A 27,519-nucleotide genomic window follows, 5' to 3' on the forward strand; every position below is an offset into this window, starting at 1 on the left:
TCTGTGTCCCTTATCCTGGATATATATATACACAGTGCCTTGCAAAAGTATTCGGCCCCCTGGAACTTTTCAACATTTTCCCACATATCATGCTTCAAACATAAAGATACCAAATGTAAATTTTTGGTGAAGAATCAACAAATGCAACACAATTGTGAAGTTGAACGAAATTTATTGTTTGTTTTTTTAAATTTTTGTGGAAATTCAAAAACTGAAAAGTGGGGCGTGCAATATTATTCGGCCCCTTTACTTTCAGTGCAGCAAACTCACTCCAGAAGTTCATTGTGGATCTCTGAATGATCCAATGTTGTCCTAAAGGCCTAATGATGATAAATATAATCCACCTGTGTGTCAAGTCTCCGTATAAATGCACCTGCTCTGTGATAGTCTCAGGGTTCTGTTTGACGCACAGAGAGCATCATGAAGACCAAGGAACACAACAGGCAGGTCTGTGATACTGTTGTGGAGGAGTTTAAAGCCGGATTTGGATACAAAATAATTTCCAAAACTTTAAACATCCCAAGGAGCACTGTGCAAGCGATCATATTGAAATGGAAGGAGTATCATACCACTGCAAATCTACCAAGACCCGGCCGTCCCTCTAAACTGTCATCTCAAACAAGGAGAAGACTGGTCATAGATGCAGCCAAGAGGCCCATGATCACTCTGAATGAACTGCAGAGATCTACAGCTGAGGTGGGACAGTCTGTCCATAGGACAACAAACAGTCGTACACTGCACAAATCTGGCCTTTATGGAAAAGTGGCAAGAAGAAAGCCATTTCTCAAAGATATCCATAAAAAGTGTTGTTTAAAGTTTGCCACCTGGGAGACACACCAAACATGTGGAAGAAGGTGCTCTGGTCCGATTAAACCAAAATCAAACTTTTTGGCAACAATGCCAAACGATATGTTTGGCGTAAAGGCAACACAGCTCATCACCCTGAACACACCATCCCCACTGTCAAACATGGTGGTGGCAGCATCATGGTTTGGGCCATCTTTTCTTCAGCAGGAACAGGGAAGATGGTTAAAATTGATGGGAAGATGGATGGAGCCAAATATAGGACCATTCTTGAAGAAACCTGTTGGAGTCAGCAAAAGACCTGAGACTGGGACGGAGATTTGTCTTCCAACAAGACAGTGATCCCAAACATAAAGCAAAATCTACAATGGAATGGTTCACAAATAAACGTATCCAGATGTTAGAATGGCCAAGTCAAAGTCCAGACCTCAATCCAATCGAGAATCTGTGGAAAGAGCTGAGAACTGCTGTTCACAAACTATCTCCATCAAACCTCACTGAGCTCGAGCTGTTTGCCAAGGAAGAATGGGAAAGAATTTCAGTCTCTTGATGCACAAAACTGATAGAGACATACCCCAAGCCACTGGCAGCTGTAATCGCAGCAAAAGGTGGCGCAACAATGTATTAAGTTAAAGGGACCAAATAATATTGCACGCCCCACTTTTCAGTTTTTGAATTTCCACAAAAATGTAAAACAACCAATAAATTTCATTCAACTTCACAATTGTGTTCCACTTGTTATTGATTCTTCACCAAAAATTTACATTTGGTAACTTTATGTTTGAAGCATGATATATCTTGCTTGGTCTTGGTCAGATAGCCCTTACACAGGCTGGAGGTGTGTTTGGGGTCATTGTCCTGTTGAAAAATAAATGATGGTCCAACTAAACGCAAACCGGATGGAATAGCATGCCGCTGCAAGATGCTGTGGTAGCCATGCTGGTTCAGTATGCCTTCAATTTTGAATAAATCCCCAACAGTGTCACCAGCAAAGCACCCCCACACGATCACACCTCCTCCTCCATGCTTCACGGTGGGAACCAGGCATGTAGAGTCCATCCGTTCACCTTTTTTGCGTCACACAAAGACACGGTGGTTGGAACCAAAGATCTCAAATTTTGACTCATCAGACCAAAGCACAGATTTCCACTGGTCTAATGTCCATTCCTTGTGTTCTTTAGCCCAAACCAGTCTCTTCTGCTTGTTGCTTGTCCTTAGCAGTGGTTTCCTAGCAGCTATTTTACCATGAAGGCCTGCTGCACAAAGTCTCGTCTTAAGGGCTCCTTCTCACTTGCGGCCGCACAGCAATACATGGAGCTGCACGCTCCACTCTGGAGTGCCGGCGCCAGAGCAGGGTTTCAACCTGCGAGACTCGTACGTATTTCTTGCAAGTGATATGGAGCCCTAACAGTTGTTGTAGAGATGTGTCTGCTGCTAGAACTCTGTGTGGCATTGACCTGGTCTCTAATCTGAGCTGCTGTTAACCTGCGATTTTTGAGGCTGGTGACTCGGATAAACTTATCCTTAGAAGCAGAGGTGACTCTTGGTCTTCCTTTCCTGGGGCGGTCCTCATGTGAGCCAGTTTCTTTATAGCGCTTGATGGTTTTTGCCACAGCACTTGGGGACACTTTCAAAGTTTTCCCAATTTTTCGGACTGACTGACCTTCATTTCTTAAAGTACTGATGGACACTCGTTTTTCTTTACTTAGCTGCTTTTTTCTGATGGTCCCAACCCCATTTCTAAGGCAAGAAATCCCACTTATTAAACCTGACATGGCACACCTGTGAAGTGAAAACAAATCCTGGTGACCACCTCTTGAAGCTCATCAAGAGAATGCCAAGAGTGTGCAAAGCAGTCATCAAAGCAAAAGGTGGCTACTTTGAAGAACCTAGAATATAAGACATAATTTGAGTTGTTTCACACATTTTTGTTAAGTATATAATTCCACATGTGTTAATTCATAGTTTTGATGCCTTCAGTGTGAATGTACAATTTTAATAGTCAAGAAAATACAGAAAAATCTTGAAATGAGAAGGTGAGTCCAAACATTTGGTCTGTACTGTATACGGTATATATATATACATATATATATATATATATATATATATATATATATACATATATATATATATATATATATATATATATAACCAGTGTATATATATATATATGTACCCCATCCTGGTTTGCATGTCCTCCATCCTGGTATATGTCCCCTGTTTTGCCACTCGGCATCTTCTTCTGAAGCCTTCAGCTGACTTCAGCATGCAAGCGACAGGAGTGCATGACTTCACTGCCATGCATCTCCAGTCACATGCATGCCGACATCGGCTTCTGGTCTCTGATTGGTGGGCAGTGTGTATTGCCACGCACGGACCTGACAGGTCTCTGCACCGCAATACACTTCAGCTGAATGTGTGTCATCCAGCTGAAGTATTTTCTGGTGTCAGCGAGCTCCTTACGCCCCTGGTTGTTCCAGTTAATCCATTTAAATGCCGCTGTTAATGTTCCACAGTGGCAAGTAAGTGTTACGATAGATCTCCATAGCAGCTAGGGCCTCTTTCATCGCCATCTTGGTACACCAAGAAAGTCCATCCACTATAAAATCTGTCAAAATATAACGGTTATTAATTAACCTATACAATTTTTAATGTAAAGAAAAAAGTTAAATTAACATTTCTTATGACTGCACTCTGCCCCCCAACAAAAAATGGCATCAATAAGAATGACAACTGCACACACTGAAAACAAGTCGTCACATGGCGGGGGGGAAAAAAAAAGCGTCACAGCCCAATTTTCATTTCTTTACAAAGTTGAGGGTTGTTTAACCACTAATATATATCTAATATATAATTGCCTAGAATACTACTTCCTGCAATTTGTGCCAACTTCCGTGGCTTTGTCCGGAGCTAATGTCCGGAGCTAATGTCCGGAGATAAGTGACGTCAACAGTGTCCAGTGTCTGATTGGTTGCCGCCTGCTGCAATATGAAGAATCATAATGCTAACATTTTTTTGCCCATTTTGTGCATTGAACACTGTGTAAACAAAAGCCAAAAAAAATCAGATTTTTTTTCATCTTTTTTCCTATTTTTCAGTACGTTATGTTGCAAAGTGAATGTGTCATTGAAAACTACAGCACATCTCGCAAAAAAAAACTAGCTAACATACGGCTATATATATGTAAAAATATGTAAAATAAGGTGGAAAACACACAAACTGTCCGTAGCAGGGGTTTTCAGGTTACCAGACCAATCTGGATACGTAAACCACAATACCCTTTTAAAATAAGGGGGATTCTGTAAGTTCTGCAGTTTTAGCGGTATGTAACCATCCTCTCTTCAGTTCGCATGTAATTTTTCTTCCCCCTGTCCTCTCCCCGTCCTGTGACGGCTTGTTATACTGTAGTGATTGTGATAGCCGTTGTTGGGCTCCAGCTGATGGGACAGACACTGGAGACCCAGATCCTGCGTTATGAAGAAGACGATGATGACAGCTCGTTCAAAGCCAAAATATGATCACAGTGCAGAAGAGAGAAAGTGTCAACCTGAAGGGGAAACCATTATTTTTGGGCCAGCTGTACTGTAAACTGTTGATAAATTGATTCCCAGAAGTGATGTGGAATGAAGTGGTAAATTTCACATCACCGCCTAGAAATGACCTTGCTAGCGAGTCCAGCTTCTCCGTACTGCACTCTGGTAATTGTCATGAATGTTCGTAGCTGTCTCACATTCCTCCCATGTAAAACACAACGATGAGCTATCAACCGTTCAGGGGCAGAAACAAGGGAACGTAACAAACATGAGATCAGTCCTGGAAAGACAGAGCCATCCAACTATGATGATGTATTGTAGGGTCTATGTCATATCAGGACAATACTCTGTTCTTACACTGAGCTGTAACGTAAGGCCCAGATCTACAGGAGCCTCATGAACATCCAAGTAATCTGCAGCAAGGTAACCATTAGTGATGAGCGAGTATACTCATTGCTCGGGTTTTCCTGGGCACGCTCGGATGATCTCTGAGTATTTGTTAGTGCTGCTCGGAGATTTAGTTGTCATCACAGCAGCTGCATAATTTACGGCTGCTAGACAGGCTGAGTACATGTGAGAAATGCTTGTTAGGGAATCCCCACATGTACCCAGGCTGTCCAGCAGCTTTAAATCATGCAGCTGAGGCGAGGAAAACTAAATCTCCGAGCACTAACAAATACTCGGAGACCACCCGAGCGTGCTATTCGCTCATCACAAGTAATCATGTTTGGATAGAAAACAAGGAGAAACGTTCCCCCTTAGTCCCAAAGTCAGCGCCATATTATTGAAGTCCTGCACACAGGACACCAACTCTCACTGTGCCCGCACAATGATGGCGGTGTGGAATTTTAAAAAGGAGACCAGTCACTGAATAATCAGTGACCTGTACAAGAAGTAGAAGAAGCTGGTGGGGGAGGCAGAGAACCAGAAGACTCTGCCCCCATGTCCCGCCCTGAAGCACAGAAGATGTAATTTTATGAAAACTTCATAAGGTGAGTATTCATCAGCCACTGAGCGGATCCTTTCACATCAGGTATCATATTAGTCAGAATCACAGCACCATTATCGCCATGCCTTTAATTTATAGTGCTAAATTCCGACAGGTTCTCTTTAATGTGCTTCCTCGCTAGGGTCATGTGACCTTTTCAAGTCTTCTGTTTCTTCCTGATTGCCTTCAACAATTCTAGTTGTATTTTTATACATCTTTTTGCAAGCAGTAGTTTATTTTATTGTGCTACAAATAGTATTCAGCTCTTTTATGGATTTTTTCTTGTGCACATTTTCCTTCCACTCACAAATGTGTTTTCCCTATATAGGCTGGGTGGTTGGATCCTTAGATATTCTGGGAAGTCCTGCCAGTCTCGTGCGGAGTATCGGGAATGGAATTGCTGACTTCTTCAGACTCCCATATGAAGGTCTTACCCGTGGTCCTGGAGCCTTTGTCAGTGGCGTCTCCAGGGGAACCACATCATTTGTAAAGCACATTTCTAAAGGTACGTCGGAGTCTGTTCTCAGAGGCTATTGTCATCTTGCTGGACATTCAGTGGAAATTCCTCATGTGAATATAACAGTTGTCCCACTTTTTACCAAGTGTAAAAATGTAGTAGATTGCACATAGGACTTGTTCATATGTCATTTCCAGATTTCTTAAAGGGGACATTTCTTGGCATTTTTTTAATTTAAACTGAATACCTCCTCCAGTTGATGCTGCTGCGCTGATTCTGGAACAGTTTTTATTTTTCTTCTGTGCCACTCTGTTGCAAAGTTATGCCTCCCAGTAATAAAGATAGAAATTTTCCCTTCAACCAATCATTGTGTACCACATAACTTGTCTGTAGCTGCTGGTTCTTTATCCTTTGACCCTGTCCAATCAAAACACGGCTGCCTCATACATGGATGTTCTGTGTTCCACACCCATTTGATTGAAAGAAAAACTTGCATCTTTATTACCGAGGATCTTAACATTGGATTGGAGGGGCACAGAAGAAAAAGAAAAACTGTTCCAGAATGGGTGGAGCAGCAGCAATCGGAGGAGGAACTTCCTTTAAATAAAAAAAAATACAGTGAAAGCTCCTCTTTAAACCTAAATCTTTAGTATATACCAGATGTGATGTGTGAGGACATTTAATTGTAGAAAGTAACATATTCTGTAGAACTTGTAATATCTGTAGGCAGGAGGAAGAGCATTTCAGATAATAGGTGCAGCACTAGAGGGATTATGGAAGAATGATTGACAAGAAACAAGAATGATTAGCAAGAAAAAAAATAGTAAGTGAAAAGAAGGAGTTTAAGCTGTTCTATTCTGTAGAAAATTAACTTATGACATTCACTATGTAAAAATTGGAAGCTCAAAGCTACTGGTCCTGGGTCTCCACCTATACCTTTACATGCACCGCACCAGTGAGTGTCATCATATAGTATAGAATCTACATACATGCTGACAAAATGATAAATTAAATATTGTTTTGCAATAAGCACTCCAAGTGTGATCAGAGGGCATGATATCACCGTTCTGCCCCATCTTATAATAACACAGTTGTAACACACATCTTACATGTAAAGAGATCATTTTATCAACAGACTAGTGTCACATGTCAAATACATGTATATAGGGACCGTAACAGGGCCAACTGCAGAATGCGAATAACACAAAACACAAACAAGCAGCCATAGAATCCCATAAAATACGTATAAACTTTATTAAATATCAAATATATAACAATACTAAAAAAGATAGGTAATAATAATAATGATAATAATAATCTTTATTTATATAACGCCAACATATTCCGCAGCGCTTTACAGCTTAACAGTTTCAAGCACAACAGTCATAAGTAATAACGTTAGCAATTCAATAATTACAGCAAAATAAGATGACCCTGCTCGTGAGAGCTTACAATCTACAATGAGGTGGGGGAGGTACGGATTAGTGCAGAGGTTAGTCGAAAGTCATTTGCAGAGCGCAGCGGTCGGTTAGGCCGATAGACAGAAATGAGGGAGGAGATGTAAGGGGGTGCCGCACTGTGTAGAGCTTTGTGGGTGAGAACAAGTACTTTGAATTGTATCCTGTAATGAATGGGCAGCCAGTGTAACGACTGGCGAAGAGCGGACGCGTCCGAGTAACGATTAGCCATATGGACGACCCTGGCTGCTGCATTAAGGATGGACTGGAGAGGGGAAAGTCGAGTGAGGGGGAGGCCAATTAGTACAGCATTACAGTAATCCAGGCGGGAGTGGATCAGGGCGACAGTGAGGGTTTTTGTTGTTTCCATGGTGAGAAAAGGGCGGATTCTAGAGATGTTCTTTAGGTGTAAGCGGCACGAGCGGGCAAGAGATTGTATATGGGAGGTGAAGGAGAGATCGGAGTCAAACATAACACCCAGACAGCGCACCTGCTGCCGGGGTGTTATTATGGTGCCACCCATGGAGAGGGAAATATCAGATTTAGGGAGGTTAGTAGATGGCGGGAGCAGAAGTTGTTCAGTTTTGGAGAGGTTGAGTTTCAGATAGAGAGCAGACATGATGTTTGAAACTGCAGACAGATAGTCAGTGGCGTTCTGTAGTACAGTGGGGGTAAGGTCAGGGGCTGACGTATAGTTGTGTGTCATCAGCATAAAGATGGTACTGAAAGCCAAATCTGCTGATGGTCTGTCCAATTGGGGCTGTGTAGAGGGAGAAGAGAAGGGGGCTAAGGACTGAGCCCTAAGGTACCCCGACAGTGAGAGGAAGAGGAGATGAAGTGGAGCCAGAGAACAGAACACTGAAGGAGCGGTCTGAAAGGTAGGAAGTGTACCAGGAGAGAGCAGTGTCCTTAATGCCTAGTGACTGGAGTCTAGAGAGTAGGAGAGGGTGGTCAACAGTGTCGAAAGCTGCAGAAAGGTCGAGAAGAATGAGCAGAGAGTGGTCACCATTACGTTTTGCTGTCAGAAGGTCATTGGTCATTTTGATGAGTGCAGTTTCTGTCGAATGTAGGGGGCGGAAACCGGACTGTGAAGGGTCTAGGAGGGAGTGAGTGGAGAGGTAACGGGTAAGGCGGGAGTATATCAGGCGCTCCAAGAGTTTAGAGATGAAGGGGAGATTGGAGACCGGTCTGTAGTTGTTTGTGCAAGATGGGTCGAGAGCGGGTTTCTTTAGTAATGGAGTAATGATAGAGTGTTTGAAGGAGGAGGGGAAAATGCCAGAGGAGAGGGAGAGATTAAAGATTCTAGTTAGGTGAGTTGTGACGACTGGAGAGAGTGACTGGAGGAGGAGAGGAGCCTGGAGACTTCTTCTGTGATGGGATTGAATGTGGAGAGTGAGCCAGGGGAAATGCAGGGACAGATGGGAGTCACTGAACTTGGTGATTGGGAGTGGATTTCCTGACGGATATTGTCTATTTTCTCTATAAATTGGGAGGCCAGGTCATCAGCACAAATGTCTGTGATAGGGGCTTGTGCTCTTGGCCTGAGGAGTGAGAGAAAAGTGTAAAAAAGTTTCTTGGGGTTGTTGGATAGTGAGAAGATCAGGGTGGTGAAGTAGGTCTGTTTGGCGAGGTGAAGGGCAGAGTTATAGGTCCTTAAAATAAATGTGAAGTGTATGAAGTCTTCTGGTGTGCGTGTTTTCCCTCATAAGCATTCAGCACACCTAGACCATCGCTGGAGAAATCAGGTTTGCGATGTGAGCCAGGGCTGTTTTACTCTGTGCTTGGAGGTTCTGAGGGTGAGGGGCGCTACTTGGTCCAGGGTTCTTCTAAGAGTGTCATTGTAGTGATGTACAGCCAGATCAGAACAGGAAAAAGAGGAGATTGGGGACAATGATGAGGGTAGGGAGTCTGAAAGTGTGTGAGGGTTGATAGCATGTAGATTTGTGAATGTGTGGTAGGTAGGAGGGTGCTGGGGTGGGCGAGGAATTGTGAGTGTGAAGTGAAGTTATCTAGGTAGGAGATTGAACAGAGCTGGACAAAGACCTGGTCAAGGGTGTTACAGTCATTGTGTGTTTCAGAGGTTGAGAGCTGTGAGAGGCCTTTTGAAGTGGTTAGAGATCGAAGCTGGGATGCAGATGTAGAAGTGGGGCTGTTTATGGGGATGTTGAAGTCTCCCAGGATAAGGGTTGGGAGTTCTGAGGACATGAAGTGTGGCAGCCAGGCAGAGAAATGGTCCAGGAAGTGGGTGGGTGAGCCTGGGGGCCGGTATATGACCGCTACTCTGAGGGAGAGGGGACGAAAGAGCCTGATGGTGTGGACCTCAAAAGAAGGGAATGAGAGTGATGGAGCTGGGGGGATGACCTGGAAAGTGCATTTTGGGGACAAGAGTATGCCGACTCCACCACCATGTCTTTTTATGGGTCTCGAGGAATGTGAGAATTGTAAGCCACCATGGGAAATGGCAGCAGGAGAGACAGTGTCGGAATCATGAATTCAGGTTTCCGTGAGGGCCAACAGATTAAGAGTTTTTCAGAAAGTAATTGTGTAGGAAAGGAAGCTTGTTACATACAGACCGTGAATTCCAAAGGGCACAATTAAAAGGAGATGAAGGAGTGCAAATAATATTAGTAAGATTATTAAGGTTTCGATGTGAGGTAGGGTAGGGGTTGAGGTTGGGGGATGGTGGACCAGGGTTGGGGGAGATGTCACCTGAAATCAGTAGGAGTAGGAAGATAAAGAGCAAGTAGTATTTGGAATTGTATGAAGTTTTTTTGTGCAGTGTGTTTGGACAAGATGGGCTGAAGTTTTTCAGGAAGGTGAGAAGTGCATGGGAGCTGTACATGAGAGAGGGAAGGATAAAGGAGTTGATGTATATGAGTCGTGATGGAGCGGGGATTGGTCGGTGAAAGTGGAATGCAAGGGAACATAGGAGGATAGGAATAAAGCACATGGATAGAAGGGAGAGCAGAGAGTGGGTTACCTGACTCCTGCCCTGACTTACTGCGATGGAATAACTGCTGTATCACGACGCTTAGCTTTGTGACGTTTATCTTCGTGACGCTTGCGTGCACCCCCACATGCGTGCACCCCTAAGGATGTTTCTAAATTGCAATAGCAAAGGTGAGGAACAGTGTACACACTCAATGACCATACATCAAAAAAGGGCTAAAGGACACCACCACTGCATCAACATAATCATAGCATATAATTGTTTAAGGCACAAGAGCCGCAAATGTACCAAAGCAAATGCCTATATATTATATTGGTCAGTGCCACCTAAGCATTCAAAGCAAAGGAATCATGATAGAGTAATGGTAGAGCACCTCCCCTGAGGAAGGAGCTTGGCGCTCCGAAATGCGCGTAGGGGTGGGCTGCCGGTCCTCCGCTGCTACACACATCAGGTGCTCTACCATTACTCTATCATGAATCATTTGCTTTGAATGCTTATATGGCACTGACCAATATAATATATAGGCATTTACGTTAGTACATTTGCGACTCTTGTGCCTTAAACAATTATATGCTATGATTATGTTGATCCAGTGGTGGTGCCCTTTAGCCCTTTTTTGATGTATGGTCATTGAGTGTGTACACTATTCCTCACCTTTGCTATTGTACCTGTCTTTTTTAGTATTGTCATATATTTGATATTTAATAAAGTTTATACGTATTTTATGGGATTCTATGGCTGCTTGTTTGTGTTTTGTGTTAGGGTATGTGCACACGATGCAGATTTAGTGCAGAAAAATCTGCTGCAGTTCTGCACTAAATCTGCATCTCCTGGCAGAATCTGCAGGTGCGTTTTTTATGCGTTTTTTATGCGTTTTTCATGCGTTTTTGATGCGTTCTTGATGCGTTTTTTGAGCACAAATCTGCACAAAAAACGCATGAAAAACGCATCAAAAACGCATCAAAAACGCACCTGCAGATTTCTATTATGGAGGGGTGCAGAAACGCTGCAGAACTGCACAAAAGAAGTGACAGGCACTTCTTTGAAAACTGCAGCGTTTCTGCGCAGATTTTTCTGCACCATGTGCACAGCTTTTTTTTTTCACATTGATTTACATTGTACTGTGATCACAGTGCAGTTCTGCAGCGTTTCTGCTGCAGAAAAATCTGCTGCAGTTCTGCACTAAATCTGCATCGTGTGCACATACCCTTATCCGTCTTACTTATGCCATTGCTTTTCTTCTGCGCCATGTAGGTCCATGGGCAACTCCAATAGCTACATCCCTGGTGGTCTTCTGGTGGTCTACATTTTATCTGTTGCCATTGAAGTGAGATAGCACTTGGGAGACATAAGGAAGTGTGTGCCAAGTAGCAGATCTTTTTAAAGAGTGTCTGCCCTTTTAAAATTTGGAGTAACAGCAGGAAATGTGATAACAAACCCCCCAAAATAAGAAATACCTGTTTAGTAGTCTCTGGTGTTCCCTTCTGGGCTGCGTGTCCTTCCTTGCAGTAGGGCTCATGTGGATGTACGTTGCGTCATCGCCGCATGGAAAGGACCACCAGAGTGTCAGGGCTGGAGCTCCGGGGATTGAACTGCTAAGTATTTTTTTTATATATAGTTTTTTAGGGTTTGTTGAGGATATCAGGCCTTCTTTCCCATATCGTAGAGCTCCCACAATTGCAATCCTGATACCCCACATGTACAATATGTATTCTGCATGTGGGAGCCAGAAATCGGATTATCTTCTGCCGTCTCAGGATTCATGAGCAGGATCTGGGGTACGCTTGATAACACTCGCTGCTTATATATCATATTCACTCCTGGCTACGATGCTGAATTATTACTAGCACTTGCCAGAGGGGAGATTTCATTTCCATGGAGCGTACTGGTAATAAAAATAATGAATAAATCATAAGTTCAGAAATATTAATATTTCTGTGCGGTCTTATACCAGGAAAATCCCCCACATACCAGCACCATTACATTGTGTCCTTTCATAAAACGGTTAGATTTTAAGCTTGTATGGGTATATGATACTCATCTGCAATATATTGCAAATCCTTCTATACATCTACTGTGGGAGCCTTCCAAGAAGTGATGTGCTGACACCCCCCAGGAGTAATGTGATGCTGGCTGTGGATCCCACCGCACGTGATAGATGGGGAAACCGTAAGTGTGTTCAGTGTTCCTGTGGGCTATTAGAAACCCAACCCCGGCCAGCAGAATTCTGCTGCAACCGGCATGGAAGAGAGGACAAGAGCGGCGAGCGTGTACAGACGGTGACATCTAGTGGAGACGTGGAGGGGACTGCGGCCAAAGCCTCAGAGTCCCTTATCATACAAACTGGGTCACAATTGTCCTTTGTGAGTCGCTCAATTTACTAAATGAATCGATTTCCATAAAAAATACAAGTCAATTGCTTCTTGTTATCATTAGGAACCCTGACGTCCCTCACCAACTTGGCTACAAGTTTAGCGCGGAACATGGACCGGCTTTCTCTGGACGAAGAACATTACAACAGGCAAGAGGAATGGAGGAGACAACTGCCGGACAATCTGGGAGAAGGACTGAGACAAGGCTTGTCCCGCCTGGGGATCAGCCTACTGGGTAATGTGACAATATTTCTATAACTAATCTGTGTGTCTGGCTACAAAAGAACTGACCAGCACAGAATAAAGCAAGAGTGAACAGGTGCAAGCTGCTCTGACTGCGTAATATACAAAGAAAAGAATACAGCAGCGCTCTGCATGCGCTAAGGTGTATGCAAACATTGCGGTCTAACGCAGTGTTTAATTAGTGCTGGATCCGAATACCTGTGCTTTAAAGGTACGCCTTGTCATGGCTGGTGGGCTCGTATAAATTGGCCAATTTGTGTGCTAAGTAACTTAATTTTATAGGTATATTCTATATAGCAGTAATACAGTCTAAATGTCATATATTCAGTATTTGCATTCATCTTAGCACTTACAGAGGCTGCTGTGTTCTGTTGTATCTTTCTGTTTATGTACAAAAAAGAAAAGAGAGAAACAGCAACAGCCAGAGGCATTCATGGGTGCCGTGCCCCCCAGGAAAATACCAAACCTTCACTATAGAAGATAAAAAATGGAGGCAGCACACCAGTAAAAGGTGAAAAAAGTGCTATTTAATAGCCCAAAATGGTGATGTTTCAGCTTGAGAAAGGCTCACACTTTGTGCAAAACATCACCATTTTGGGCTGTTCAGTAGCACTTTTCACCTTTATTAGCTTGTGTGCTGCCTCCATGGTTTATCTTCTATCATCTATCTATCTCCGATAATTCTATTATCTATCATCTATCTATCTATTATCTATCATCTATCTATATAATATCTATCTATTATCTATCATCTATCTATTTATCTATTATCTATCTATATAATATCTATCTATCATCTATCTCCTATAATTCTAAAATCTATTATCTATCTATTCTCTATCATCTATATAATATCTATCTATTATCTATCTCCTATAATTCTATTATCTATCATCTAGCTAATCTATCTATTATCTATCATCTATCTATTTATTATCTATCTCTATCTATTATCTATCTATTATCTATCTATTATCTATCTATTTTTCTATCTCCTATAATTCTATTATCTATCATCTATCTCTTATCTATTATCTATCTATTTATCTATTATCTATCTATATAATATCTATCTATTATCTATCTATCTCCTATAATTCTATCTATCATCTGTCTAATCTATCTATATATTTATCTATCTATCATCTATCTCTATCTAATCTATCTATTATCTTTCTATTATCTACAGTCATGGCCAAAAGTATTGACACCCCTGCAATTCTGTCAGATAATACTCATTTTCTTCCTGAAAATGATTGCAAACACAAATTATTTGGTATTATTATCTTCATTTAATTTGTCTTAAATGAAAAAAACACAAAACGAATTGTCCTAAAGCCAAATTTGATATAATTCCACACCAAACATAAAAAAGGGGTTGGACAAAAGTATTGGCACTGTTCGAAAAATCATGTGATGCTTCTCTAGTTTGTGTAATAACAGCACCTGTAACTTACCTGTGGCACCTAACAGGTGTTGGCAATAACTAAATCACACTTGCAGCCAGTTGACATGGATTAAAGTTGACTCAACCTCTGTCCTGTGTCCTTGTGTGTACCACATTGAGCATGGAGAAAAGAAAGAAGACCAAAGAACTGTCTGAGGACTTGAGAAACCAAATTGTGAGGAAGCATGAGCAATCTCAAGGCTGCAAGTTCATCTCCAAAGACCTGAATGTTCCTGTGTCTACCGTGCGCAGTGTCATCAAGAAGTTTAAAGCCCATAGCACTGTGGCTAACCTCCCTAGATGTGGACGGAAAAGAAAAATTGACAAGAGATTTCAACGCAAGATTGTGCGGATGTTGGATAAAGAACCTCGACTAACATCCAAACAAGTTCAAGCTGCCCTGCAGTCCGAGGGTACAACAGTGTCAACCCGTACTATCCGTCGGCGTCTGAATGAAAAGGGACTGTATGGTAGGAGACCCAGGAAGACCCCATTTCTTACTCCGAGACATAAAAAAGCAAGGCTGGAGTTTGCCAAAGCTTACCTGAAAAAGCCTAAACCGTTTTGGAAGAATGTTCTCTGGTCAGATGAGACAAAAGTAGAGCTTTTTGGGCAAAGACATCAACATAAAGTTTACAGGAGAAAAAAAGAGGCATTCAAAGAAAAGAACACAGTCCCTACAGTCAAACATGGCGGAGGTTCCCTGATGTTTTGGGGTTGCTTTGCTGCCTCTGGCACTGTACTGCTTGACCGTGTGTATGGCATTATGAAGTCTGAAGACTACCAACAAATATTGCAGCAAAATGTAGGGCCCAGTATGAGAAAGCTGGGTCTCCCTCAGAGGTCATGGGTCTTCCAGCAGGACAATGACCCAAAACACACTGCAAAAAGCACTAGAAAATGGTTGAGAGAAAGCACTGGAGACTTCTAAGGTGGCCAGCAATGAGTCCAGACCTGAATCCCATAGAACACCTGTGGAGAGATCTAAAAATGGCAGTTTGTAGAAGGCACCCTTCAAATATCAGGGACCTGGAGCAGTTTGCCAAAGAAGAATGGTCTAAAATTCCAGCGGAGCATTGTAAAAAACTCATTAATGGTTACCGGAAGCGGTTGGTTGCAGTTATTTTGGCTAAAGGTTGTGCAACCAAGTATTAGCCTGAGGGTGTCAATACTTTTGTCTGGCCCATTTTTGGAGTTTTGTGTGAAATGATCAATGTTTTGCTTCATTCTCTTTTGTGTTTTTTCATTTAAGACAAATTAAATGAAGATAATAATACCAAATAATTTGTGTTTGCAATCATTTTCAGGAAGGAAATGAGTATTATCTGACAGAATTGCAGTGGTGTCAATACTTTTGGCCATGACTATATCTAATATCATTTATCTATCTATCTATCTATCTATCTATCTATCTATCTATCTATCTATCTATCTATCTATCTATCGTATGTCTACATGTAATTTATCAGTTTAGGGCTCTACAATGCCTGCCCCCACCATCTATAAGGACTTGTGATGTTTTGGGACTCTCTCTCCTGACGCACATTATCTGCTAGCAAGCGCTCCAGCACCAGATGCGGCACACGATCGCTTTCATTCTCAATTGCTTGCAGTACACTGGGGATTCTAAAGTTTTTTGTTTCCATCTTCCAATTAAAGTGACATATACATATTTTTTTACTTGCTGTAAATGCTGCTGTTCTCTTGAATCTGGGGTGTTTTTCTTTTGCTCTTGCTCCTCTCCTGACTTGAGCTCTGGCCCCCTCTTTCCTGTATGAAAATGTAGCTCTTTTGCCAACTGGGTGCGATCATCAAGGAGATTCCCAGAAAGAAGAGTTGAAGGTCACACCTACTTGGATAACAAGACTAGATTTATATACAGCAAAGAGGAGGCCATATCGCAGGAACACAGAGGTGCAGGAACAGCGGCATTTTTTGGAAATAAAAAAACAACATATTTGTGGCAAGTGACAGGTTTTCTTTACTGGATATGTATAAAATTGCTAATAGGATGCAGGACTCGTTTTCTGAACCCTCACCCAGCCGTCATTATCTTCATACAGTTTAATGCCCATGAAACTCTCCTTGGCTCTCATAGACTCGTATTGTAGGTAGTTATGACTTATAGATAGGATTTGCTTTAGATTTATTAGAACTTTTCCTTTAAAGGGAACCTGTCAAAATGTAAGGTGAGCTAAGCCCACCGGCATCAGGGGCTTATCTACAGCATTCTGTAATGCATTCTGTAATGCTGTAGATAAGCCCCCAACGTATCCTGAAAGATGAGAAAAAGAGGTTAGATTATACTCACCTGGGCAGGCGGTCCGATCCAATGGGCGTCGCGGTCCAGTACGGGGCCTCCCATCTTCTTACGATGACGTCCTCTTCTTGTCTTCTTGCCGCGGCTCCGGCGCAGGCGTACTTTGTCTGCCTTGTTGAGGGCAGAGCAAAGTACTGCAGTGCGCAGGTTCCGGGCCCCTCTGACCTTTCCTGGCGCCTGCGCACTGCAGTACTTTGCTCTGCCCTCAACAGGGCAAACAATGTACGCCGGAGCCTCAGCGTGAAGACAAGAAGAGGACGTCATCCTATGAAGATGGGAGGCCCCGGACCGCGACGTCCATCGGATGGGACCGCCCGCCCAGGTGAGTATAATGTAACCTCTTTTTCTCATCTTTCAGGATACATCGGGGGCTTATCTACAGCATTACAGAATGCTGTAGATAAGCCCCTGATACCAGTGGGCTTACCTCACCTTCGATTTTGGGGGTGACAGGTTCCTTTGAGTATAATAGATGTAGGATAGCAAGTAATAGCAAAACAGAAGAAAAAGAAAAACCGCCGCCATTGTACCTTCTCAGTCAGAGGGACGATTGAATGGTTTTGGGCAAGATTGCACCAACTTCCCTCCTTCACATGGGGTCTGTCATATTATGGAAAGTTTTTGTGATCTGCATGGGGGCGCACCAGGCGCAGTTACCCCCCTGCCGTGTCCTGTCTGAATCTGATGTTCTTCAAGTGATTTTTCCGTTTATATGTAATAAACTGTACGATCATTAATGCACATTAACAACCAGCGCTGTAACTCAGGAGATAAAAGCCCTTTTGGCTTAAAGTGAAGTAAACAATAAGAATGGAAAAATTCAAGTTTGTGGAGTTTTACTTGAAAACCGAGCCAATGTTATATTGGAACATGGTTTTATTGTATAATTGTAAATAATTGAAACTGAGAATTTTCTTTATAGTGAAGACTCAATTATTTTCTATTTTCCTTGAGAGAAAAGTCTAGCCGTTCCCAGGTATGGCAAAAATTATGGCGGAAAATCTGTCTCAATGAACATCTCAATGTTTGATCTGCCAGAAGCATGTTATGGAGCTGGAGGAGCGGAGCAGATTGATATAAGGTTTTGTGGTGAAAAGATTTAGTATAACTAGTAATTTATTCATTTAAGTCTATGCTTAGGCGTCCAGTAGGTGGTCCATATGAAGGACCTCCCACAGGACACAAAAGTACAGAAACAGTATAAATTACAAGTTATGCTGAGTAATTTCCCACAAAACATTTATCAATTTGCTCAGTGCAGGATCACAGGTAGATACAGCTGGAGCCTCAACGCGCGTTTCACCATCTTGGCTTCGTCAATGTGACCGTTTCCCTTTAATAAGTTGTGTACTGATATATGGTGGAGCCACAAAGATGACACCTCCAGTGTGATTTATTATTTTTTTTTTTCATATTACATGTCCAAATCCCTATATACAGATAGAAAGGGAGTGAGCCTTGGCCTGTGATGACTGCTGCCATTATTAGCATGGTGTGGTAGGGTCTATTTGAGAAGTTGGGTTTTTAGACAATGCGATTGCAGGGTGGTCCTTGGGCTTGTAGGCATAAAATGTGTGGTATACGCCCATTTGGTTGAAGGCAAAATTTGCACCTTTACTTGCACAACTTTGGAATAGAAGGGCACAAAAGAAAAACAAAAACTGTCCTAGAATCAGTGGAGTAGCGCTAATTAGAAAATAAATGGTCCTCTTTAAAGAAGTCATATATATTCAGCCTTTTTTCCAGCATGGATGCAGGGTGGTGGGTAAGATGAACATTTTAAACGCGATGTTCAAGAAAAACTAAGAAGTTAAAAAACTTTTTTTTATTTACTGTAGCAAAAGTTGGAAGTGTTTTTTATAGATTTTTATGACGATGTGGCCAACAAGCCCATCTGCCACGGCCGACATATTCCGATTTTTGAGTCTTGCTCTGATCAATCACCCTCTGCCCTTCTCTGGGTCTCATTGCTCGGCGGTGAGAGGTGCAGGTTGTGACATTTGCTTTCCGCTCAAGTGGTTTTCAAACAAAATTAGAAGCCTCTTCTCTCACCACACGGGAAGAGAACGATTGTCCAAGCCTTGTCCTGCTGGATCCATGCAGTTCGTGTTTACACGACTGTGTCCTTCTTTCCACTCTGATGCTCGCGAGCATTTCCCAAAGCCCTGTCAGAAATTACTTTTTCCTGCTAAGAGGCTTGAAACCAAAGATCATGTCTGTTTTTGGCAAATGCTTTTATTCCTCGCGAAATAACAATTCTGAAGCATCTTTTCCTAAAATTCTGTGTTGTGCTTTTCCGCTCTTATTCTTCTTGGAAATGTGTGTGTAAATTGTTTCGTTAATCATTTTTTCTTCATTGTCAACCAGTCCCGATAGAAGAAAAAACTAAAATCTATATTTATTGGAGACAGTGAGAATCTTTTCTTGTACATCCATGAGTCACAATGCCCCCAGCATTCCTGAATGGGTCGGGATATGGGAAGTGTCGTGAAAATAAAAATAAACTACTGTTACATCCAATAGTTCAGTATCAGAAGGCAGCTCTTCCATAGTGGCTTCATTTACATAGTAACATAGTTATTAAGGTTGAAGGAAGACTTTAAGTCCATCTAGTTCAACCCATAGCCTAACCTAACATGCCTTAACATGTTGATCCAGAGGAAGGAAAAAAAAACCCATGTGGCAAAGAGTAAGCTCCACATTGGGGAAAAAAATTCCTTCCCCACTCCACATACGGCAATCAGACTAGTTCCCTGGATCAACACCCTAACAAGGAATCTATTATATACAGTGGGGCAAAAAAGTATTTAGTCAGTCAGCAATAGTGCAAGTTCCACCACTTAAAAAGATGAGAGGCGTCTGTAATTTACATCATAGGTAGACCTCAACTATGGTAGACAAACTGAGAAAAAAAATCCAGAAAATCACATTGTCTGTTTTTTTAACATTTTATTTGCATATTATGGTGGAAAATAAGTATTTGGTCAGAAACAACATTTCATCTCAATACTTTGTAATATATCCTTTGTTGGCAATGACAGAGGTCAAACGTTTTCTGTAAGTCTTCACAAGGTTGCCACACACTGTTGTTGGTATGTTGGCCCATTCCTCCATGCAGATCTCCTCTAGAGCAGTGATGTTTTTGGCTTTTCGCTTGGCAACACGGACTTTCAACTCCCTCCAAAGGTTTTCTATAGGGTTAAGCTCTGGAGACTGGCTAGGCCACTCCAGGACCTTGAAATGCTTCTTACGAAGCCACTCCTTCGTTGCCCTGGCGGTGTGCTTTGGATCATTGTCATGTTGAAAGACCCAGCCACGTTTCATCTTCAATGCCCTTGCTGATGGAAGGAGGTTTGCACTCAAAATCTCACGATACATGGCCCCATTCATTCTTTCATGTACCCGGATCAGTCGTCCTGGCCCCTTTGCAGAGAAACAGCACCAAAGCATGATGTTTCCACCACCATGCTTTACAGTAGGTATGGTGTTTGATGGATGCAACTCAGTATTCTTTTTCCTCCAAACACGACAAGTTGTGTTTCTACCAAACAGTTCCAGTTTGGTTTCATCAGACCATAGGACATTCACCCAAAACTCCTCTGGATCATCCAAATGCTCTCTAGCAAACTTCAGACGGGCCCGGACATGTACTGGCTTAAGCAGTGGGACACGTCTGGCACTGCAGGATCTGAGTCCATGGTGGCGCAGTGTGTTACTTATGGTAGGCCTTGTTACATTGGTCCCAGCTCTCTGCAGTTCATTCACTAGGTCCCCCCGCGTGGTTCTGGGATTTTTGCTCACCGTTCTTGTGATCATTCTGACCCCACAGGGTGGGATTTTGCGCGGAGCCCCAGATCGAGGGAGATTATCAGTGGTCTTGTATGTCTTCCATTTTCTAATTATTGCTCCCACTGTTGATTTTTTCACTCCAAGCTGGTTGGCTATTGCAGATTCAGTCTTCCCAGCCTGGTGCAGGGCTACAATTTTGTTTCTGGTGTCCTTTGACAGCTCTTTGGTCTTCACCATAGTGGAGTTTGGAGTCAGACTGTTTGAGGGTGTGCACAGGTGTCTTTTTATACTGATAACAAGTTTAAACAGGTGCCATTACTACAGGTAATGAGTGGAGGAAAGAGGAGACTCTTAAAGAAGAAGTTACAGGTCTGTGAGAGCCTGAAATCTTGATTGTTTGTTTCTGACCAAATACTTATTTTCCACCATAATATGCAAATAAAATGTTAAAAAAACAGACAATGTGATTTTCTGGATTTTTTTTTCTCAGTTTGTCTCCCATAGTTGAGGTCTACCTATGATGTAAATTACAGACACCTCTCATCTTTTTAAGTGGTGGAACTTGCACTATTGCTGACTGACTAAGTACTTTTTTGCCCCACTGTATAACCTGTAACATTATACTTTTCCAGAAAGGTATCCAGTCCCCTCTTAAATTTTATTAATGAATCACTCATTATCACTAGGGTTGAGCGACCTTGACTTTTTTAGGGTCGAGCCGGGTTTCGCGAAACCCGACTATCTCAAAAGTCGAGTCGAGTGAAATCGGCCGATTATGGCGAAAAGTCGAGGATCGACCGAAACACGAAACCCAATGCAAAGCCAATGGGAATTTTTTTTTGTTTTTTTCTTTTTCTCTCTCTCTCTCTCTCTCTCTCTCTCTCTCTCTCTCTCTCCTCCGTCCGTCCCTGAACTGAAAAGCTGGTGTTACACAGTGCAAATCGCTACAGCGCACAAGCGACAACATGGCGATAGGCGTCCACGCCCCTAAGACCTATGTCATCACTCTGCCCACGCCCCTTCATTGGCTGAAAAAAATGGCGCCAAGCGCGTCATACGAAACGCGACTTTGGCACGAAAGTCACGTACCGCATGGCCGACCCCACACAGGGATCGGGTCGGGTTTCATGAAACCCGACTTTGCCAAAAGTCGGCGACTTTTGAAAATGAACGATCCGTTTCGCTCAACCCTAATTATCACATCATACGGCAGAGAGTTCCATAGTCTCACTGCTCTTACAGTAAAGAATCCGCGCCTGTTATTATGCTTAAACCTTCATTCCTCCAGATGTAGAGGATGCCCCCTTGTCCCTGTCTCAGGTCTATGATTAAAAAGATCATCAGAAAGGTCTTTGTACTGTCCCCTCATATATTTATACATTAACATAAGATCACCCCTTAGCCTTCGTTTTTCCAAACTAAATAGCCCCAAGTGTAATAACCTATCTTGGTATTGCAGACCCCCCAGTCCTCTAATAACCTTGGTCGCTCTTCTCTGCACCCGCTCCAGTTCAGCTATGTCTTTCTTATACACCGGAGACCAGAACTGTGCACAGTATTCTAAGTGTGGTCGAACTAGTGACTTGTATAGAGGTAAAATTATGTTCTCCTCATGAGCATCTACGCCTCTTTTATTGCATCCCATTATTTTATTTGCCTTTGTAGCAGCTGCCTGACACTGGCCACTAAATGTGAGTTTGTCATCCACCCATACACCCAGGTCTTTTTCATTGACGGTTTTGCCCAGAGTTTTAGAATTAAGCACATAGTTATACATCTTATTACTTCTACCCAAGTGCATGACCTTACATTTATCCCCATTAAAGCTCATTTGCCAGCCCAAGCTTCTAGTTTACATAAATCATCTTGTAATATAAAATTGTCCTCCTCTGTATTGATTACCCTGCAGAGTTTAGTGTCATCTGCAAATATTGAAATTCTGATCTGTATGCCCCCTACAAGGTCATTAATAAATATGTTAAAAAGAAGAGGGCCCAATACTGACCCCTGTGGTACCCCACTGCTAACCGCGACCCAGTCCGAGTATGCTCCATTAATAACCACCCTTTGTGTTTACTATCCCTGAGCCAGCTCTTAACCCACTTACACATATTTTCCCCTATCCCCATTATTCTCTTCTTATGTATCAACCTTTTGTGTGGCACCGTATCAAAAGCCTTTGAAAAGTCCATATACACTACGTCCACTGGGTTCCCTTGGTCCAGTCCGGAACTTACCTCTTCATAAAAGCTGATCAGATTAGTCTGACATGAACGGTCCCTAGTAAACCCGTGCTGATACTGGGTCATGAGGTTATTCCTCTTCAGATACTCCAGTATAGCATCCCTTAGAATTCCCTCCAGGATTTTACCCACAGTAGAGGTGAAGCTTACTGGCCTATAATTTCCGAGTTCTGTTTTTGTCCCCTTTTTGAATATTGGCACCACATTTGCTATACGTCATACATTGCATGGAGCCTTTTTTGTGATCAGCGTTATTAGTTGTCCATTTAACTAGTTTTAGTAGGAAACCGGCTTCCCTCATGGAGACCGATTCATCATGAGTTTTATTGGCAATGATTTATGGGAGAAACATGCAAATTAGCCATCTGCCGGAAGGAAAGAAAACGGTCTTGTGAGTGCCCCCTATTGGAGGTAGACACCCTCTAAGTTGATGACCAGCACTTTAGCGAGTCTTGGAATATGACTAATGGCTAGGGATGTTGCAAGTCTTGTTAAAGGGTCTGTCATTGACTTACAAGGTAGCTGTTTTTAGTTAATGGCACTCGCAGGATTTGTTTCCTTCTGGAAAAAAACGCTAATTTGTATATTGGTTTACCTGCAGATTCTGTGCACATTACTTATTAACAATACATTCGGTTTTGGTGCAAACATCAAAATATATTCATTACATGTCCTACTACTACTGCAACATCCTTTTCTGCGGCCTCCCTGCTCCACCCTTGCACCTCTCCAGTCCATTCTTAACTCTGCTGCCCGACTAATTCATCTCTCTCCTCACTACTCCTCCTCTTCCCTCTCTGTAAATCTCTTCACTGGCTCCCATTCCCTCAGCGTATCCAGTTCAAATGACTAATACTGACCTACAAAGCCATCCACAACCTCCATATATCTCTGAACTTATCTCCCGATATCTTCCCTCACGCGATCTCTGGTCCTCCCAAGTCCTCCTTCTCTCCTCCACACTTATCCGCTCCTCACCCAACCGCCTCCAAGACTTCTCCCGAATATCCCCCATCCTCTGGAATTCTCTGCCCCAACACGTCCGACTATCAACCACATTTGGATCCTTCAGATGGAACCTGAAAACCCACCTCTTCAGGAAAGCCTACAGGCTGCACTGACCCCTCTGCCTCCTCATCACTACCGAAGCTACCGCCTCACCAACACCGGAGCTACCGCCTCACCAACACCGGAGCTCCTGCAACCCTCAACCTATTGTCTCCTTCCCCACCATCCTGTAGAATGTAAGCCCGCAAGGGCAGGGTCCTCGCCCCTCTGTGTCAGTCTGTCATTGTTAGTTTCCTTACTGTATGTGATATCTGTAACTTGTATGTAACCCCTTCTCATGTACAGCACCATGGAAACAATGGTCCTGTAGAAATAAATAATAATAATATCCAGTGGAAATCTCCGATGTACGTCTTACTGAAGGCTCAGATGTGATGTGAATTCTTAGGGCAAGCACCCATGGAGTTGTTCACAAGGAAGGAGCTACTGGAGTCGCCAACATTTTTATTTCGGAAGTTTTTTGGCGCGTTTTTGGTCAAAGCTTACGTCTTTGCCGTCTGAATGTTTTTAAAACTTGTTTTGTGTTATCTAATGAGCAACATGAAAAATGGTCAGGTTACTTCTTTTAGCCGCCTGGCTTCTTTGGAAACCTGAAGCATTTAAAAAAACGCTAAAAAAATGGAATTTATAAACAGCAAGTGCTTTTTACATTGCAGTTCTTGTGTTTATTCTTTGTAGCATTTATTTAGCGCTTTTTCTTGCGGGATACGATCGGAGAACCCTGAATAAGATGTAATTTGCACATACTTTTACTATACCAAGATATGAGGCTTTTTTTATGCCCCTTGCCTCCATTATGCCACAATTTCATGTGTCAGTCTTTGTGAATTATGATGCCGCAGGATTTTTTATAAGGATGATTGATTCTCTGTAATTAAATATTTAGATGAGTTTTGTAAAGCCGTTTTGTGAGCTTTGCTCGCTTGTGGTGCGTTCTTTGTTGGCTGCAGGATATTATCGGCATGCACGCAGGGTATGTACACATGTACTGTATCTTGTTGTACTTCATGTGACACGAGCCGCCTTTTCAGCTGCTTTCTCTGTTCCATTGTCCTAAGGATGGCAGATCAAAACGACCATAGACATTCCATGGGAAAAGGTTGCAAGAGATGACTCTCTAAGGATTTGTAGATTTTCATAATATGTGGTACGTTGGTCCTGAAATTACAATCACAAACCACAAAAAGGTCCCAAGAGGAAGTGGTGAAACGTTACAAGTCGGGCCAGAAGTGCTGGAAGTGATTTACGTTTAACATCCAATGATGTGGGTATTGTCATGTGATAATCCTGCAAATTCCACTCGGAGGTTCTGGTGAGGTTAATCCCAGGATCCCGGCAGTACAGTGACCTCTGGCGCACGCAATAGAGATGTCATTGTCTTTTTCTTAGAGGATATAGGCATTTTCATCCATTACAGTGTTATTATATAAGACCCATAAACAGGGGGTGTGAAAGGGTTGGTCTCCTCTGTTCTCGATGCCGGGGGGCGCCAACAAGGCTCTCTGCATTGGCTTAAGAATTTAGATAAAGGGCCTAGGCTGAGCGGTAGCTAGGCGTTCCTTTATCGTAGGCATTGGGCAAAGATTCATTGTGGAGCTTCCCCCTCATAAAATGTATCGTAACATATATTGTATGCAGGACTATAATTCATTCATAGTGGTCCTATATCACAACCATAAATAGACCTAATAATCATCTTTATATAGAACCAACATACTTGGTAGCAATTTCCAATTTGGAGGGTTCCTGCGCAATTCTTATCGAACATTACAGAGAAGGAGTAAGGGAAGTCACAAGCTTACAATGTATAAGGAAATAGGGTGACACAGAGGGAAGAAGTGCTCGTATGGTGTGGTCCAGACATCTAAATATTAAATACAGGTGTTCATCTAAGACTGCGTGATCCCATCACCAGCCAGTATCTGTAAATATGCATAGGGTGGGGGAACCTATGGAAGTAACGTTAGCAAGGTGATAGACCTGCTTAAAAAAAGTGTTGTAGTAGGGCACATGACCACTGAGAATTCATCCATTTGGGTAAGCGGATTCAAGAGAACTGATACAATAAATATTAACACTATACTGCACATATACAGTGGGTACGGAAAGTATTCAGACCCATTTACATTTTTCACTCTGTTTCATTGCAGCCATTTGGTAATTTCAAAAAAGTTCATTTTTTTCTCATTAATGGACACTCTGCACCCCATCTTGACTGAAAAAAAAGAAATGTAGTAATTTTTGAAAATTTATTAAAAAAGAAAAACTGAAATATCACATGGTCATAAGTATTCAGACCCGTTGCTCAGTATTGAGTAGAAGCACCCTTCGAGTTAGTACAGCCATGAATCTTCTTGGGAATGATGCAACAAGTTTTTCACACCTGGATTTGGGGATCCTCTGCCATTCTTCCTTGCAGATCCTCTCCAGTTCGGTCAGGTTGGATGGTGAACGTTGGTGGACAGCCAGTTTCAGGTCTCTCCAGAGATGCTCAATTGGGTTAAGGTCAGGGCTCTGGCTGGGCCAGTCAAGAATGGTCACAGAGTTGTTCTGAAGCCACTCCTTCGTTATTTTAGCTGTGTGCTTAGGGTCATTGTCTTGTTGGAAGGTGAACCTTCGGCCAAGTCTGAGGTCCAGAGCACTCTAGAAGAGGTTTTCTTCCAGGATAGATCTGTTCTTGGCCGCATTCATATACCCTTCAATGACAACTAGTCATCCTGTCCCTGCAACTGAAAAACACCCTATAGCATGATGCTGCCACCACCATGTTTCACTGTTGGGATTGTATTGAGCATATGATGAGCAGTGCCTGATTTTCTCCACACATACCGCTTAGAATTATCACCAAAAAGGTCTATCTTTGTCTCATCAGACCAGAGAATCTTATTTCTGATTGTCTGGTAGTCCTTCATGTGTTTTTTTTTTAGCAAGCTCTATGCGGGCTTTCATATATATTGCACTGAGGAGAGGCTTCCATCGGGCGACTCTGCCATAAAGGCCCGACTGGTGGAGGGCTGCAGTGATAGTTGACTTTGTGGAACTTTCTCCCTACTGCATTTGTGGAGCTCAGTCACAGTGATATTGGGGTTCTAATTCACCTGTCTCACCAAAGCTCTTCACCCACGATTTCAGTTTGGCTGGATGGCCAGGTCTAGGAAGACTTTTGGTGGTCCCAAACTCCTACCATTTAAGGATTATAGAGGCCACTGTGCTCTTAGGAGCATTGAGAACTGCAGACATTCTGTTGTAACCTTGGCCAGATCTGTGCCTTGCCACAATTCTGTCTCTGAGCTCCTTGGCCAGTTCCTTTGACCTCATGATTCTCATTTGGTCTGACATGCACTGTGAGCTCTTATATAGACAGGTGTGCGCCTTTACAAATCAAGTCCTATCAGTTTAATTAAACACAGCTGGACTCCAATGAAGGAGCAGAACCATCTCAAGGAGGATCACAAGGAAATGGACAGCATGTGACTTAAATATGAGTGTCTGAGCAAAGGGTCTGAATACTTACGACCATGAGATATTTCAGTTTTTCTTTTTTATTAAATTTGCAAAAAATTCTACATTTCTGTTTTTTTCAGTCAAGATGGGGTACAGAGTGTACATTAATGAGAAAAAAATGAACTTTTTTGAATTTACCAAATGGCTGCAATGAAACAAAGAGTGAAAAATATTAAGGGGTCTGAATACTTTCCGTACCCACTGTACATAGTGCCGCTATTCTGCATACACATATATAGGTCAACTTTATGAAAAGCAAATAAATACACACATATATGCACAATACACACATACACATTACATAGAGTACACACTACACACAATACAGACACATATATACACAC

At 42.5% G+C, this 27,519-nt stretch overlaps 1 protein-coding gene across 1 annotated transcript in view; it reads left to right on the forward strand.

Annotated features, from left to right (window-relative positions):
* Positions 1-27,519, forward strand: part of VPS13B (vacuolar protein sorting 13 homolog B) — a 1,386,889-nt gene that overhangs the window by 1,341,048 nt on the left and 18,322 nt on the right. The window contains exons 57-58 of the mRNA XM_069731647.1: positions 5,654-5,830; positions 12,626-12,796. Coding sequence (XP_069587748.1) covers positions 5,654-5,830; positions 12,626-12,796 — 348 coding nt within the window. The remainder of the gene's footprint in view (positions 1-5,653; positions 5,831-12,625; positions 12,797-27,519) is intronic.

This window comes from Ranitomeya imitator, chromosome 6 (genome assembly GCF_032444005.1).
Source record: "Ranitomeya imitator isolate aRanImi1 chromosome 6, aRanImi1.pri, whole genome shotgun sequence".
NCBI classification, from domain to species: domain Eukaryota; kingdom Metazoa; phylum Chordata; class Amphibia; order Anura; family Dendrobatidae; genus Ranitomeya; species Ranitomeya imitator.